This window comes from Misgurnus anguillicaudatus, chromosome 21 (assembly GCF_027580225.2).
Source record: "Misgurnus anguillicaudatus chromosome 21, ASM2758022v2, whole genome shotgun sequence".
NCBI classification, from domain to species: domain Eukaryota; kingdom Metazoa; phylum Chordata; class Actinopteri; order Cypriniformes; family Cobitidae; genus Misgurnus; species Misgurnus anguillicaudatus.
The window spans coordinates 34,654,483-34,670,731 of record NC_073357.2 but is presented as its reverse complement, the minus strand read 5'-3'; the positions used below and the strand labels follow the sequence as shown (position 1 = coordinate 34,670,731).

The window sequence follows — 16,249 nt, the reverse complement described above, 5'->3', positions numbered from 1 at the left end:
CTCTGATTTATTTCAGGTCATCAGACGCAAGCTCAAGTCGGCAGGGTGTACATTTGTTTGATTTGTTTGCTTAGCACTTCTGTAACACTGTAGATATGTGACCTTGCCTGTCTGTGAAAACCCAACTAAAGCCATAAAATCACTCTAGATAATGTAAAGAATAGTGTATGTGAAAATATAACTTAGTAAGGCCACATCAAAGATTCAAACAGGGTTCCCATGGGTCCTTGAAAGTTTGTGAATCAAGGCCCTGTGAAGTTTTTGAAAAAAAACATACATAGATACAGATCATTGAAAGTGCTTGAATCTATTTAATGAAAGAAGTTTTCTGGAAAAAATCCATATTATTCCCTGTGTAGTGTAGGATAATATCATAAAAATTCTAGACTTTTTAAGCACACGTGCTAAACTGTTTCTTTAAATGCTTGTATCTTCTGTATGCGAATGTTGATTCATACCAAAATGCTTTTTTGCATAATTGTTTTTGACACATGAAAACGTCTCGGGTTACGTATCTAACTGTTGTTCCATGAAAAGGGAACGAGACGCTGCGTCTTCCTTGCCATACTTCCTGTGTCCCTGTAATGCCATCTTTGGCAATATTTCAGATAGCGATATACTTCCTGGCTCCCGCGTCACCCTGTTTTTTTTGTTAAGCCTCACTATTGGTTGAATTTGATATACACATTCAGACACACTTACCTCTGGAAGCGTCCCCAAAGTGTCACCGCAGTGACGCAGCACGAGTTCCCTCAAAAGGGAACTGTAACAATGTATCTTTAAAGGTAACATGATGTAACCTTGCCCCCTGAAATGTGTCCGCTCATTTAGTCCTTGAATTTGAGAGTACTGGACCTGGAAAGATCCTTGAAAATGAAGTCAACTAAGGTGTGGGAACCCTGTTTAAATCAATGACTAAAATCAAACTTTGAGACTTTAGCCTGGATTTTACAGACAGGCTCACATACAGTACTATGCAAAAGTCTTAGGCCACCACCACCAGACTTGTTGTTTTAAAAGTTTTAATGTCCATCCATATTTATTTTTCAATCTATTTTATTAAGATACAAACAGAAAATACAGGAAATATGTACACAAACAAAAAATTTTCAGGACTAAATGTCTTCTTTAGGCATCGTCTGTGTTTAGTGTGACCTATCTCGGCACGAAACACATCTTGAGAGTTTTTGAGCAGAATGAAGTAAAAAGAAATTAGGATTTAATTTTATTCAGGTTTAAGAGATCCTGCAGTTTCCTGCTATTGCTCAAGTGGAATGGGAGTTTACCCTAAAAACTTGACACATCAGTTTTATACAGTTTTTAATACTATATACACATTTCCTGTATTTTCTGGATGTATTCTATTAAAGAGACTGAGAAACAATTATATATGATCACTATTACATCACTAAAACATCAAATCTAATTCTAGCATGGTTGCCTTTAGCACAGTACTGTATGCATCCACTCGTGGTTTTCTCCTAGTTTGTGATGATTACACGCACCGATGACACATTCTGCATTGCCTCTTTGATGTCAGGTCTGAGATCAAACCCTCACCAAGCAGGCACGCATCTGCAGAGCTGCATAATACACCAGCAGGTCTGGTGGTAAAGCTGGCACAGAGATTTCAGTGGCCTGGGCTGTGTGATTGATGAGATGGGTATCTGGTAGAGCTGCCCCTCAGGACTGCCCTTTCTAACACTCCAGCACTGAGAGTGATTAACCTCACTGTGGCACATGCAGAACTCACCATTATGAGGACAGAACGATTGATGGCATTACGTTGTCCTCATTGAGTGGTGGAAGGAACGAATGGGAAATGATGAGGAAGACTGGCATTGCTGTGTTAGGAAGAAAGTCTTCCAAAGTGTCAATAAGTTTAGGATGTGATAAAACGCACTCGTTGTTTACAGATTAGCAGTATTCTCTCGGATTGTGGGTTCGATTTGCCAGCTTGTTTTCCCAGTTCAGTTTAGCCTGTTCTCTTGTAGTTTGTAATGGGTTCTCATTAAGGCTTTCTAATGGTTTGACGTTTGTTCACTGTCCTGCTGTTGTAGCCGGACAATTTATTATCAAGTTATTAGTACTTCAGAGGCTTTGTGGCAGAGAAATTAGGTCTGATGTGCTCATTTACACTGCTCAGCCTGTCTCTGTTTAACTTTGTTGAGCGTAGAGAGGTAAATTACCACTGTTGGCATTACAATACACAGATTTGATCTATTTGGACATCTGGAAAGTAAACATGCAGCTTCTGTTAATCACATTATTTTTGGGCTATCAGTCGATATAACTGTTGTTCAGTCTCCATCACTAATTTATATTGCTTTGTGAAAGTGAGAAACCACAATGAAAAAAAATCAATTACGTTAATTTATCAGTCTTTGTGTGTGCTCTTCTCTTATTCTCCTTTAGGACCATTCATTTATTATGCAATACAATGATGGCAACACAGAAGTTGTGTCCATGTGGGTGTGCCGCAGCCTAGAGGAACGCAAAGCCCAGCAGGCACAAAGGCTGATGTGAAGAACACCGGCACATGATGAAGATAAGGGAGAAGGGTTCGAAATATCCTCTCACTGAACCTAAAGAAGCAGCAGCTGAGCTTGCAGAACCTCACGTAGAGCACCACATCCCAACCTTTAGCTGCAGCGATGCACAGTGTGAGAACTGCTAAGAGTCTAATGCAGATTTTGCTGGCAGTAGCAGTGTGACTTGGACCGAGAATATTGGATTGCTTAAACCCAAATCTTTAACTTTTTGTTCGTCTACAATGGATTTCTTTTCACTTCTTCAAAGTAAATGTTTTAGCAGAAGATCCCTCACAGGGGGTGCTTGCACAACTCAAATTTAATTCCCACGGATTAGAATTTGAGTATAAATAATGAGAAACTGTCTCTGTACTTAAAGCAACAATCTGGTGTTGCCAAAACATTACGGCTGCATCATAAATCAGCTTGCGTTCGGGTAAACGGTTCCGGTTTTAAAAAATGTGTGAGTGTGTCGAACATTGCTCTCCTCTGTCGTGCGTGTCATGCGGCTATTGGTTTTAAAGCTGCTTTTTTGGGTTTCACAAATGGTCTGCCGTTATTGGCAGTACCCAATTGAAGTTAGAAAAATGTAATGATGTTTTATTATAGTTGAAGGCAGTGGATAGCAGTTTGGGCAGAGGAATGGTGCGTAGAGAACTTCCAGCGGTAGCAGCAGCAGCCTGTAAGACTGTGTAGGAGCCCAATACGGTATATGTGGAACGTCACGTGACCAAACTGGAAAATTGGGTCGATCGCTTCCGGTTGCGGTATGTACAATCGTAGCTTGTTATTGTTATAGTATTATTATTTGTGTTATGTTCTTATTTTATTGTAATATCTGAATGTATGCGAGAAAAAAAATGCCTTTGTTAAAAGCTAAAAAAAAGTAAGTAAATTTTTGGAGTGCACCGATATATCAGCCAATGATTCTTGCTATGCTTCTCAATGAATTACGGTGAAGTGCCGCTACATCCAAAGGCCAGAGGGCGCTCTTGTGCAGAAACTTAATATGCGCTGTAGACGAAGAACCATTACACACGCAGCTATGACACGCAGCTCCAGGAAATGGCTTAAGGATATATTTATATTGCTGTTCTTCAAACCTTTTCAGGTATTTTCATGATAATAAAGAATATGTATAATGATTATGTTTAATAAGAGTTGCTATTTTAATTGCATGTTATAAACAATTCAAACTAACAGTGATTTCAGATCGATAAGGACTTACTGATCAAAAGCCGTAGTACATGAAATACCTGTGAATAATATCGGCTGTGCGATCCAGAATAGTTATCGGCCATGTATTATTAGTGTATATCGGCATTTATCGGTGCACCCCTAGTAAATTTTCTTCTACTTCGGTTGAAGATGTTAATGAGCATATCCACTGAACATCTGTTATTCTCATCTTTGGTAGCTCCTAAAGGCTTTATGTATGAAAACAGCTTCATGTCAGCGTAGAGCATACAGAACCGGAAGCGATCTACTATGTTTAACAGGAATGCGGAAGTAAGTTGCGCATATACCCTATTGGTTTTGTTCTGGCCTTGCCCCTGTATTGGCCCGCTTGATTCTGAAGGTTTCTGGAAAATGATCATCTTGTAGGATGCATTGATTTAATTTACTTCACTTATAACCTGTGTTAGGCACATTTTGGAGAATCAGATGAGTACAGTATTGGAAGTCATTCATTTCTAGTAAACCATTATGTTGTACTTTACTTAAATCCGGCCTCATATAAAGATCTGAAATTACCTTCAGATTGGGTTTCAACAGCTATGTGAACTGCGGATGTACATGTACATTTTCCTGGTAGACAACAATAGCACTGTGATAAAAATTTTTAACCCAGATACTGTGGTTTTAGCACAGCAGTTCACTGTGACCTAACACAGCACTGGTTTAGGTAAAATATTTTATTTTAGTGAGGAAAGTCTCATTCATGCGTTGTAACATAGTTTGAATATGACTTGTGCTCACCTACTATTATACCACTTTTTTCATGCACTGCAGGAAAGAGCATCATCATGCTTCAACTTTTACACTGACAGCTGTTAGGCAAATAAACATAAGCCACACATCTGCCTTCCCTGATACTGTATAGGAGTCATTTTTATGTTTGTTAAGTGTTACTTTATGGATTGGGTTTTGATGAAAGTGACAGATATTAAATGTTGTTCTTTAGTGCCTGTATCTTTAAGAAAAATGGAAGAAATATTCTATTAAATATAAATATGTCAAAACAAAGGTCATTTTATAGAGCCAATGTGTATAGTCCTAAATTACATTTATACTCTCATTTTTTTTAAAGTGTAATCCAAAGCCAAAATATATGATCTTGTGTTTTATAGTTTTACTTGTATGACTTCTTGAAGAGTTTTCTTTGTATCTTATTTTGAATATAGCTGTCTCATATTGAATTCTTAAAAATTATAATCTGGCCAACTTTCAAAGTAAATTTCAGATCTATCAGAAACTGAACAACTATGTGACTACCTCATACATTTGAGGTAAGGTCTGAACATCCAGGTGATTTAATAAATAAACATTTAAAATAGCATTGTTTTATTTGTCTGCATTTCATACATTGTTTCCGTGTTGTACAGGATCGTCTTACAAAATTTTCACATTTACAATGCAGAGTTTTAGTGATATTTGTGAAACTGAAAGTTAATTTCTTTCTAATAGTAATATTGATGCCTTAACAGTTTTGAAATCCTTTCTTTTTGCATTCCCATTGAAAGAATCGTTTTAGATTATTTAAATTGAGATTATCTCTAAAAAGTAAATCTTATGTAGATGAATCTGGTCTATATAAAAGTGGATGCATGTTGCATTTACATGTTGAAAAAACACTTTCTGTGTCATTAACATGCAAGACCTCAAACTTCTGACAGTGTGTATTTGAACCCTATTTCTTTTTTCACACGTTTTGTTATCACTAACATAAAGTCAGTGAATTATTTTATATTTTATTAGTCTACTTCAGACACTATTAATTTAAACACTCTTTTAGTTTAGATTAGGTTTAATATTATCCCTCAAACGATTAGCATGACATAGTTTACACACGTGCGTTTAAATGATGGTATCTGATTACACATAATTCATTAGTGGTCATGGGGTTTCCTAGTGTTAGGGTCCGTATACAGGATGACTGCAATGTGGAGGACAGGAATCTGATACAGTACGGAGGTCGGAGTCACTCTCCTCTCTGCACGAGTGCATATTGAACCTAAGATCACCGTTAGTGTTCGTTTACAAAGTCCGACCTTAATGTTTACATGAATACCGTGCATCTAATGTAACGCTATATGGTGATCAAAGCAAAAAGAATGACTAAACCCCGCTGTTGTTTTAAATTGCGGGGATTAGCTCATCTCGGACGCACCAAATTTTATTTCCTAAAATCTAAACAATTCATACTGCTGAGACAAACAGCGATGCGACATACAATACAATTTTTCGTCAAAATATGGTAAAAAAAAAAACAAATACAATTCAATGCAAAAAAATGATATGAATGTAGCGTGCGTATGTGCACTTTAAAAATGCTGGGTAATTTTAAACTCGGCACTGGGACAAAAATGGATGAACATAACCCGTTAGATTGTTGTTTAACCTATATTGAATTGCTTCAACCAAAAAAGCTGGGTTGTTTTAACCCACTGTTGGGTTAAATATAAACATTTGCTGAGTTGATTAAACCTAAAGTCTGTGCGTGCGTGCGTAACAGATTGCTATTCACTTTCTTACTAAATACAAATTTCCATTGTAGTCTATATATATTGAACTTACAGATGGTGGGAAAACATTGTGGGAACTTAATAACTCAATTTAAATATAGAAAACCGTACAATTCCTGCGATAAAGTATGTTCCAGGTCAGAGCATTTGGTTAGCAGCGCGCAAAGGTCGTGGGTTCGATTTCCAGGAGCACACATAGGCCTAATAAAATTTAGTAGCCTGAATGCACTGCAAGTCGCTTTGGAAAACACATACACATACCCTACATGTAAAAATACAGCAGTCATTTTTGGCCCACATTTGTATTTTTTGGTTAAGATGCACCTGATAAGGTTTTTTTTACCATTAAGTATTGTGTTGTCGTGTAGCTGCCTGCTGTGAGCTCATATAGTGCTGCTGTAATGCAACCGTTCTCCTGCAGTCCAGTTTGATTAGCGCGGGGGCCGGACGAGCACTGAAAGGCCTGTTCACAGCCATTACCAAGATTCCTTTATCAATGTCTAGTAATTAAAATGTCACCACTTAATTTTCAGGCCACGGAGAACCTCTTGTAGCAATCTTTTCCTAATAAAACAGTAATCGAAACGCTATTTTCACTCGAAACAAAAAGGTTGCGGCAGGCGACTCGGGGGTGTCAAGGCGACAGAGATCAATATGAGAGAAGCTGATTGATCTCGCGCTAAAGTGAAATTTATTGGGGTCGTGGTTTTATACTGCGCGGATATAGCGGTGACTGTAGTACACTGGTTTTCAGTTGATGCGTTTATTAAACCTCTCTTGCTGAATTAGTCTGCCTTTGATTTATGTGCCAATCTTCTCAATGACCTCCAGGACAGGATCTCTTATTTTTTTCTATACCCACCGGTTTGAAATAGAAATGTTTCCATCTTTGTTCTTATCGGATCTTGTTAGTGTATTATCTGAATAGCGTCTTGAGAGTAAAATAAAGACATTTGGTGGTATAATAGTGAGGTTCACCCACGCGAACAACAACACGTTAAATATTAAAAACGCACTTGTCAAAACCATCAATGGTGAGAGTGGCTACAAGATCAGTAAGACATTATTCGTTGTTAATATTTTACATGTATTTTGTGCACTTTTACTTTTATATTTTAATACAAATGTGGCTTACAATTTCTTACGTAGGCTATATAGGCCTAAAGTTTTCTTTAACGGACTTAAAAGTGTTCGTCTATTTAAGCTCGGAGAGCAAATATTGCTTTCCAATAGGTATTGAAGTTTATGTTCATACATTTATCAAATTTTTAATATCAAAAGCACACTTGAAATAAAATAAGTAGGCCTAAATTAATGTCTGTAAGTACAGATAAATGGACAGAGACCGCTCCTGGCCGACACAATTTTCTTTAAGTACTAATATGTTTAAACAAAGTGTGAAGAACATTTTCCATCCTAATTTCATTTTATGCAACGTTATCATATACAGGGCACTATTTAAGAAATATTTGCCCAGTTCTCTTTTTGATATAAAAAAGCAGGGCTATAATGTTTCCTTAATTAGTTGACTCGTACTCGTGTAATGTAATAGCATGTATATTAATGAGCCAATAATGGCATATGTCGTCCTGAAACACAATATTTATCGTATTGATTCAACCGTTATGTAAAAACAATCATTGATTATTTAATAGCATGTCAGAGAGGTTACTAAGCACATTTAACTCAAAGTCTTCTGGCTGATATAGGCTACTAAAATTAATAGCGATGCCGTGAATAATACGTTGATAAAGCAAAATATTTTATGCCAATCTGCTTAAACATAAACTGCATATACTCGAAAATCAATTCAACCAAAGTGTATGGCCTACCCAGTACCTGCTTGTGGGAGGATCCAGTCTTTAATGACAGTCTTGTAGGACATGTGACCCCCTGTCTTCCCACTATAAACGCTAACAATGCAGCTTCGAGTCTGATCTCTAAATAATTAACAATAAAGGAATAATTACAGAATAAAATTGTAATTATTGCTGGGCCAGGACGAAGCTTCTTTGGTTGTGAAAGAAGACACGGCTAGGCAGATCTGGTTAAAGTTTCCTTTCCATTAATATTGAATTAGATTTAGCCAGTGGCCCCTCGGTCATAGCATAGGGCACAACAGAGCGTCGCTTGACAGATTTTTCGCATTTGTTTTAGACTTTATAACACATCAAATAAGTAAAACAAGCTCATTTAACTTCTGCTTTAAAAAAGCATTCAGTTACTCATAATTAAAACATCAATGTCTTTAAACAGAACCGATTTGTTTCCTTTTTAAAAACGCCTCAATTTAGCCTAAAGAATGTAATACAATCAATCAGTAGTACAATATTCTTTATGTTCAATTAATGTAAAATGCGGAATTTCTTCTGTAATGGCCCTTGAAAGAAAAACGTTTTTACTTTTTTGATACGGATAATTGATTCTATTTTCTATAGGTAGCCTACTTACTCTTTTATCAGAGGTTGGGCGGGGCAGGTAATGCATGGATGAGGTATGGATAAGGTATTCTTTTCCTAAAAAAAAAAAAAAACTGTCCAAAACCTTTCAAAAAATAAACATGTATAAACTCCAGTCAAGAATATAACCGATGCTTAACGCCGAACAGAGTGACATTTTTGCCACTGCAGTTCTTTGAACAGTTTTATAAGTAGCCAGTGGGACGCGCGTTTTCCACGAAAGCCTGCATGTAACACAATCAATTATGTCTGATTTCGGTGAAAAGACATTTTTTGTGGGCAGCACATCTTTGTCCGGCCTCATATTGATATCTTTACGTCAAGACTTAGTGGGGTTAACTGAAGGGCATTGATCGGGTTTTAAATAGTTAATACGGCCATATAAGGTTGCACCACTTACCTCAGTTCATTGCTCTGATATCACTGTTTGTACACACAACCCGCTCTCACTGGCTGGTGTGTTTAACAAATGTGTATCATTCACCGTGAGGCATGACAGAAAGGGCGATGACCGCCAGTCTTTAATAGCAGTTATAGCATATTTAAAGTTGTTTATCGTTATCTATCTATCTATCTATCTATCTATCTATCTATCTATCTATCTATCTATCTATCTATCTATCTATCTATCTATCTATCTATCTATCTCGGTAGTGATCTTTGTTTTGGAGTTGTGGAAGCAAACGGTTAATACCAGAATCGGATCTGATCTCAGTGGGTGTGACTTCCTATTCTTTTGGCATTCCCTCTTTTGAAGTAGATCGCGCACAACCTATTAAGAAGAGGCACGAGCTTCGGGACTGCCATGTGGTCCCTCAGTTTGCGCTCCCATCACCACGCAAGAGAGCTGAATGGGATGGAAACCCTAAAGCTGTTTTAAGAGGGAGAAGAGTGGAAGACGCTAACCTCCAAGTTCTCCTCAAGCACTCCAGACGCTTGGTGGACTTTTTTATCCTTCTGGTTATAGGCCTATTTATTTAAAGCAAACACATTCCTTCCTCCGAGCTGTTTTCCTGATTTAAAGGTAGGTTTCTTTTCATATTTACAAGATGATCTAAATAATAAGCTTTGCATTTTCTTGCAGTCTGCATTTCACAAAATGTTTAGAATATAGGATAAATAGATTTGTTTTAAAATATACTGTTCTTTGATCAAATTAAATAAAAATAAAAATGCAGCACTTAATTAATGTATAATATATAAACTGCTTATAAATATATAATATAATATAGGCTAATATAATAGAATATAGAATAGATTATAAAGGAACAGCTAAGTAAACGACATCTAGGATATTTTATGGCAAAGCTCCTCTCACAATGTCTTAATTATAAATAAGACTTTTATTAACAGATCGAAGTCAAGCAGCACATGCCGTTTAATTACACAGAAAGCGGCTTAGTGCTTCTTTTCCTTGTTGCTAAGCTCATTGGAGAAGCTAAAAGATGCTTTCCGTCTGCCCCTTTTGCGTATTAGAGCGATAAGAGGCCTTTAAGTAATCGCTCCGGATTCTGAGCCGATTTGGAGACATTAAGAAATGATGCAGGCTCTTAGGTCAAAGACTCCGAGCTTTTAAGGTTAGTTAAGAGCAGTTAGTTTCTGTTTTGAGTAGGCTAAATATGAATTTAAGGCCTTTAATATATTGTAAGTTTTAATAGAACGTGTTAACTAAAATATTAAATAGATCGTCTGTAATGTAAAGCATAAAATATCCTATTTATTAGCTACAAACACGTGTTTTCATTCAGCAAAAGGTAAGACAGATATTAGAAAGATTAACTAATAAACAATTTTTTTAGCTTATTAATAACAACAAAAATAAAAACGATTAAATAATATTATTTTTGTTAATATTTGTTGTTCTCATTATTTTATTTTGATGTTCGTTTATTAGGACAACGCCACATTAGGCACATATTCATTATTTAATTTATTACCTTGAAGTATAATTTAGAATTTCTGATTCGTCCTCCACAGACTTCCAGGAATGGAGTCGATACCCGGTCAGCTGTCTGCAGGACGAGATGCCTGTTCTTCCCCCAACTCAAAGCAAGAACTGCAGCCTTATTCTGGCAGCAGTTCGTTGAAGCCAAATCAAGTGAGTGAAACTGTGCTGTATGGAGTCCCCATCGTCTCTTTGGTCATAGACGGGCAGGAAAGATTGTGTCTGGCGCAGATCTCCAACACTTTATTGAAGAGCTACAGCTACAATGAAATCCACAACAGACGTGTGGCTCTTGGAATTACCTGTGTACAGTGCACACCTGTGCAGCTGGAGATCCTGAGACGCGCGGGTGCCATGCCCATCTCCTCGCGCCGCTGTGGCATGATCACCAAACGCGAGGCCGAGCGTCTCTGCAAATCTTTCCTCGGAGCTCACAATCCTCCTAAATTACCCGAGAATTTTGCATTTGATGTTACGCACGAGTGCGCCTGGGGATGCAGAGGAAGCTTCATTCCAGCGAGGTACAACAGCTCCAGGGCGAAATGCATTAAGTGCACTTATTGCAATATGTATTTTTCGCCCAACAAATTTATATTTCATTCTCACCGCACACCCGAGTCTAAATACACACAGCCGGATGCAGCAAATTTTAATTCGTGGAGACGCCACCTAAAACTCACCGAAAAATCCATGTCTGATGACATTTGTCACGCGTGGGAGGATGTAAAGGCCATGTTCAACGGTGGGAGCCGAAAACGGGCAATGCCAGGGAGTGGATCGGAAATGTCATCCCCACTAAAACCACAGGCCTCCAGCAACATCACGCAGACCAGTTCCCCTGATATACCTCATAAAACTTTGCGCTGCGATGATGATCGTGGTGGCCTCAGCTTAACCAACAGTGTACGTAACTACCCGGTCATTCCCGTGCCCAGTAAAAGTTTTGGCATGCTGCAGAAAATCCCACCTCCCATTTTTCCACATCCGTATAGTTTCCCAGCATTCGGACTCTGCCAAAAGAAGGATGACGGAGTTGGTGAGCAAAATAAGACTAACGTACCTGGTGTGTTTTGGCCCGGGGCGAAGGACGGTCTCTATCCACCGTTTCCCATGTTTTGGCCCACTACAGCTGGCCTGCCGCTGTCATCCTACCAACCAGCACAACCAAAACCACACACTGAGCTCATAGTTGGGCGACAAACTGAAACGGAGATTTCAGAGAGTGAGCGAGGTGGAAACACATCTAGAGACAGTCTGTTTGACAGCGAGCGTTGCTCCAGTTCACAGTCACTCAGAAACGATGAAGACAAATCTGGGGACGAGGCCAGGTCAACTGAGGGTCAACCAACCACCCCCAGAAAGATCAGCTATATTTCTGCTTTCAGGCCAGTGGTTAAAGATGCGGAGAGTATAGCCAAGCTCTACGGAAACAGGGATGCGTATAGCGGAGCCCATACGGGCCATTTGTCACCAGACTTTATAAGTGAGAGCTCCAGCTACAGATCTGCCTCCCCGTGTGTGGACAGTGGGGAAGATCCAGACATCGACGTCGAGTCCAATAGATTGCCAGAAGACGAGGAGTCTATTCAACTTTCCGTGGATGATCGTAGTCAAAGTCCTGTAGGGGAAATAGCTTTGAGCAGTCACAACGGGCACAGAAACACACCACGGCCAGACGATGAGCAATCCAGTTTCAGTGAAACAGCCATCTCTGATCAGAAACAGAACAAGCTGGTGGCAAAGAAAAACGATGCCACTGTTTATCATGTGAGTATAACACTCACAACCTAAGTTTCCTATTAAATATACAGGTTTGATCCATCTATAAACTCCAAATAAAATAGCTAAATTGTGTTAACCTTATAAGCATATTTGTATTCCATTTTAAGCATGCAAACTGAATAAGGGCACTCGTGGTTCAGAATAGCACCATAGTCAATAGTCTGATATAGCAGTCTTTCAGCCGTAATAGCGGGTAGTTGTGCTTAATTGTGTGCTCGGGGATTCTATATTCAGTTTTCTATTTCTGAACACTTTGCAATTTACGTTGTAATGGATATAGGTCGTTTAAATCCCATGTTTATTAATGCAGAGCGATCTAAATAAAAGAACACAGCAGCGGGTAATTGTACTAAATTAAATGTTTAGAACGAATGGTCAGCCCTGATTTTACCCGCGGGCTATAACTGCATTGGTGAAAGGACTCCCCTGTGGTTACTGTCCCCATTTCAGTGAAAACTGTTCTTATTGTCTGCCCATCTGATCAAATTTACCCTGTAATATGAGTAATTTGCCTTGATGTAGCCAAATATCCTCTGATCATTAGAAGAGTACTATTACTGACAATCTGTTGTCTGTCGTATGTTTGAGTAAGAAAATAACAAAATGATGTATAATTGGGGTTGTATTTATTTTTTAATGGTTGGTTAATGTCTGCAGGTGTACTCTCATGAAAAGGAGGGCGCGTCCCTTCAGAGCACATTGCCTTGTTCAGATTCTAAACTTCCACGCAGAAGTACAGCTGAATTAAACGGTGAGCAAAAAAAAATAAAAATAAAAAATAAATAATAACAATAATAATAAACAAATCATGGCAATTGAATATAGATCAACAGTATTAAAGTATTAGGATATGTGATGAGATCTGATTAAAATAACTTACATTTTAATAGTATATTTTAAGTTGAATTATAGTGGCATTTTGATAAAACCAGTTTCCTTTATAGATTCACACACCTCACACAACAGTACAGAGGACGAATGTGAACCGCAAAAATCACTTCCAGGCGAAATTAGCGTTGGCAAAGATAACTCAAGTAAGTAGGCTAACATATCAAAATATTTATTTATTCATGTTTATTTTTCCGTTTAATTATTTGGTGGTTTTTATTTATATGTCACTCAACATTATATTTTTTCCATTGTTTATGCAGACGACGCTGCATTGAGAAGTGCTGAAAACAGATTTAATTTCTTTGAGAAAGACATCGAGAATATGGCGAAAGGTAATTTTATTAGCTACGATATTTGGTGTTTATGAAATTAAAATAATACATGTACTTAAAATTAAGAGACTCGTTTTTTTAGATTCAAAGGCGTAGTGTAGCCTATTTTAGACAAAAATATGAAAGTAATTTTTGTTTACACTATTTCCTATTTTTAAACAGCATATAAAATACAGGCAATCTCTACATAATTATGTATGTTAGTGAGAATTGTCCTTGAACTGCAGGCTCGTTTTCCACACACCCCTCAGGCAACTGTCCTAATTATTTTGCAATGTCATGCTTGAAAACACGGGGACCGCGTGTTTTGTCTTAGTAACCTAAATAGCGCTATTAAGATAGGAAAACCAAAGAGTGTGAAACAGAATAATAATACATACAAGTCTCATAAGATTTTTCTTGGGATAATTTTCCTTAAAAATACAAAATACTTGATTATTGGGCTCTATGTGTGATGATTAAAAATCACAGTGAAATGACGAATTATATTATTTCTTTTTCAAAGAGGAGCTCCAAAAGCAACTCTTGGAGCAAGTGGAGCTAAGAAAAAAACTGGAACGGGAATTTCAAAGTTTAAAAGATAATTAAGAGATTATATGTTCATAGTAATTATACAAAGTCAGACTATCCATTATTTGAATCCTTGTTTATCTTTATATATGTTGACTCTAACAGATAATTTTCAGGATCAAATGAAGAGGGAACTGTCATATCGAGAGGAGATGGTCCAGCAGCTGCAGATTGTAAGAGGTACTGCATGTATGGATATTTCGCGCATGTAAAGAAAAGAGAAATTTACAAAGTCACACTTGCATATTTTCACCGAGTTAAACTGAATCTAAAAGAAAACAGGTCACATGTAACTGAAAAAAAAAAAACCATTTGATGTTTGTGACCCATCCCCAACTGATTTGTTACTTTTTATTTTATTTAGACACATTGTGCAACGAGTTGGATCAGGAGAGAAAAGCTCGTTATGCAATTCAACAGAAGCTTAAAGGTAATTTAGAACATAACATCCAAACATATATTATCCATAAAAATTTAGCTTTGTGTACAAAATATGCAAGTGCTACTTTTTTAGGATTCTGTCACTTGTTTAATGTACAAAATACATTAAAACGTCACCATGCGTGCTTGATAGGAACCTTCCTCATGTTCATGCATTGACAGTGTTATGATATAGCACATTTTCATATGAATTTTTGATCGAAAGTGTTTTTAATTATTGACACTAATTGACATTTTTCCTAGAAGCTCACGACGCTCTTCACAATTTCTCCTGCAAAATGCTCACTCCACGACACTGCACAGGGACCTGCACCTTCAAGCCACCCCTTTTACCACCTTAACTTACAACTGTATCCCGGGAAGGCATTGCAATACAGTTGAAAACTTTACAAATCCCATAAAGGAATATCACATTCGCACTATGTTTGGGAGGTTCTTTCAATTCATGCACTCTGAAAACTGAGGACTGCTGAATCGCAATCCTTCTAGAGGATTCACTGGCGTTGTGATCTCTACCTTAAACGCTGTACAGAGAATGGAAATGGTCTAGGATTACTTTAGGACATCAAAACATTGAGATGACGAGAACAAATGTTCAAATAATTACATTGTTACTTATGTAAATAGGTTGATTTTTTAATCAGTACAAATACATGATATGTGGCAATGTGCAATGAATTGTAAAATTGTGCAATTTCATAAACTGAAATTGTTGATTATTCTCATAATTTATGTATTTGTGTTTTTACATTCATTACTTCACTCTTTAAATGAATTCACGGATGTGTTATCCCAAATTAACTGTGTATCATAAATCTTAAGCACTTTAAATAAGCAGCATCTCAGACTATAAATTTAGTCAACCCAAAAATCTATTTAATAATAGTTGTTTAACAATATCAAGTTTGAATAAGCACTTATTCCATATTCACCCCCCAAAACGAATTCAGAATATCAAGAATGTTGTTTTTTCTCAAAAAAGTGCTTAAACTAAATGTTACAAGACTTGAGTGTTTTTTCACAATAAAGTTATCTCTTGCTTCATTCCTGAATAAAAGTTTTGACTCAAATTTGATTTTTTTACAATAATGTTCCATCAAGTTCCATTACTTATTTTTTCATTCATTAAAACTTATTTTGTCAAAAAAACTTTATAGGCCTTACCTGGACTTTGACTAGTAAAACACACGCTGTTTGATGAATGAAACTGAAAAACTGTATGTACAAAAAAAATAGAGGCCTAGTCTAGAACCTACAGAAAAAAATACAAGGTTAGGGTTTCTCAATAAAATATGCTGTTGTACATTTCATACATTGCAAGATTAGTATTTCCACAATAACAAGCTTATACATGTAGCCTACAAACGTATGTAGCGTATCATGTTTTAAAACGACTGCGCACTACAAGCGCCCCAGTTCAGTTTTAACAAAACTGGACGTCTACTTTTTTGAAATACAACACCTCCATCTAGTGGTGAAACCTCAAGGCTGCACAATGCTGATAGCAGTGCGCATCGGCGTTTATAAACTCCAACGTATTTCATTATCTTTG

At 37.2% G+C, this 16,249-nt stretch overlaps 2 protein-coding genes across 5 annotated transcripts in view; both read left to right on the top strand.

The window, feature by feature from the left end:
• map2k5 (mitogen-activated protein kinase kinase 5) overlaps window positions 1-5,091 on the top strand; it is a 59,486-nt gene extending 54,395 nt beyond the window's left edge. The window contains exon 22 of the mRNA XM_055204383.2: window positions 2,416-5,091. Within this exon, the coding sequence (XP_055060358.2) occupies window positions 2,416-2,526 (111 nt within the window). The 3' untranslated portion in view covers window positions 2,527-5,091. The remainder of the gene's footprint in view (window positions 1-2,415) is intronic.
• A 2,361-nt stretch (window positions 5,092-7,452) lies between these two features.
• Window positions 7,453-15,774, top strand: skor1a (SKI family transcriptional corepressor 1a). Of its 4 annotated transcripts, none has more exons than XM_073859006.1 (9): window positions 7,453-9,760; window positions 10,714-12,448; window positions 13,121-13,214; window positions 13,408-13,497; window positions 13,615-13,686; window positions 14,192-14,272; window positions 14,368-14,436; window positions 14,621-14,686; window positions 14,941-15,774. In XM_073859006.1, exons 2-9 carry the CDS (start codon window positions 10,724-10,726, stop codon window positions 15,036-15,038), a joined length of 2,295 nt encoding a protein of 764 aa, XP_073715107.1. In that variant the 5' UTR covers window positions 7,453-9,760; window positions 10,714-10,723; the 3' UTR covers window positions 15,039-15,774. The 4 variants fall into 4 exon arrangements, with proteins under 4 accessions (XP_073715107.1, XP_073715108.1, XP_073715110.1 ...); XM_073859007.1 differs by having other exon boundaries at window positions 7,454-9,760; window positions 14,944-15,773; XM_073859009.1 differs by lacking the exon at window positions 14,621-14,686 and having other exon boundaries at window positions 7,455-9,760; window positions 14,944-15,773.
• The last annotated feature ends 475 nt before the right edge of the window (window positions 15,775-16,249 follow it).

What these genes read in the sequence shown, in the direction of transcription:
- skor1a (XM_073859006.1), top strand. Translation starts at nt 10,724, where the DNA reads ATGGAGTCGATACCCGGTCAGCTGTCTGCAGGACGAGATGCCTGTTCT. An exon ending in ACGATGCCACTGTTTATCAT is followed by an intron (nt 12,449 to 13,120) that starts GTGAGTATAACA and finishes TAATGTCTGCAG; the next exon opens with GTGTACTCTCATGAAAAGGA. An exon ending in GCAGCTGCAGATTGTAAGAG is followed by an intron (nt 14,437 to 14,620) that starts GTACTGCATGTA and finishes TATTTTATTTAG; the next exon opens with ACACATTGTGCAACGAGTTG.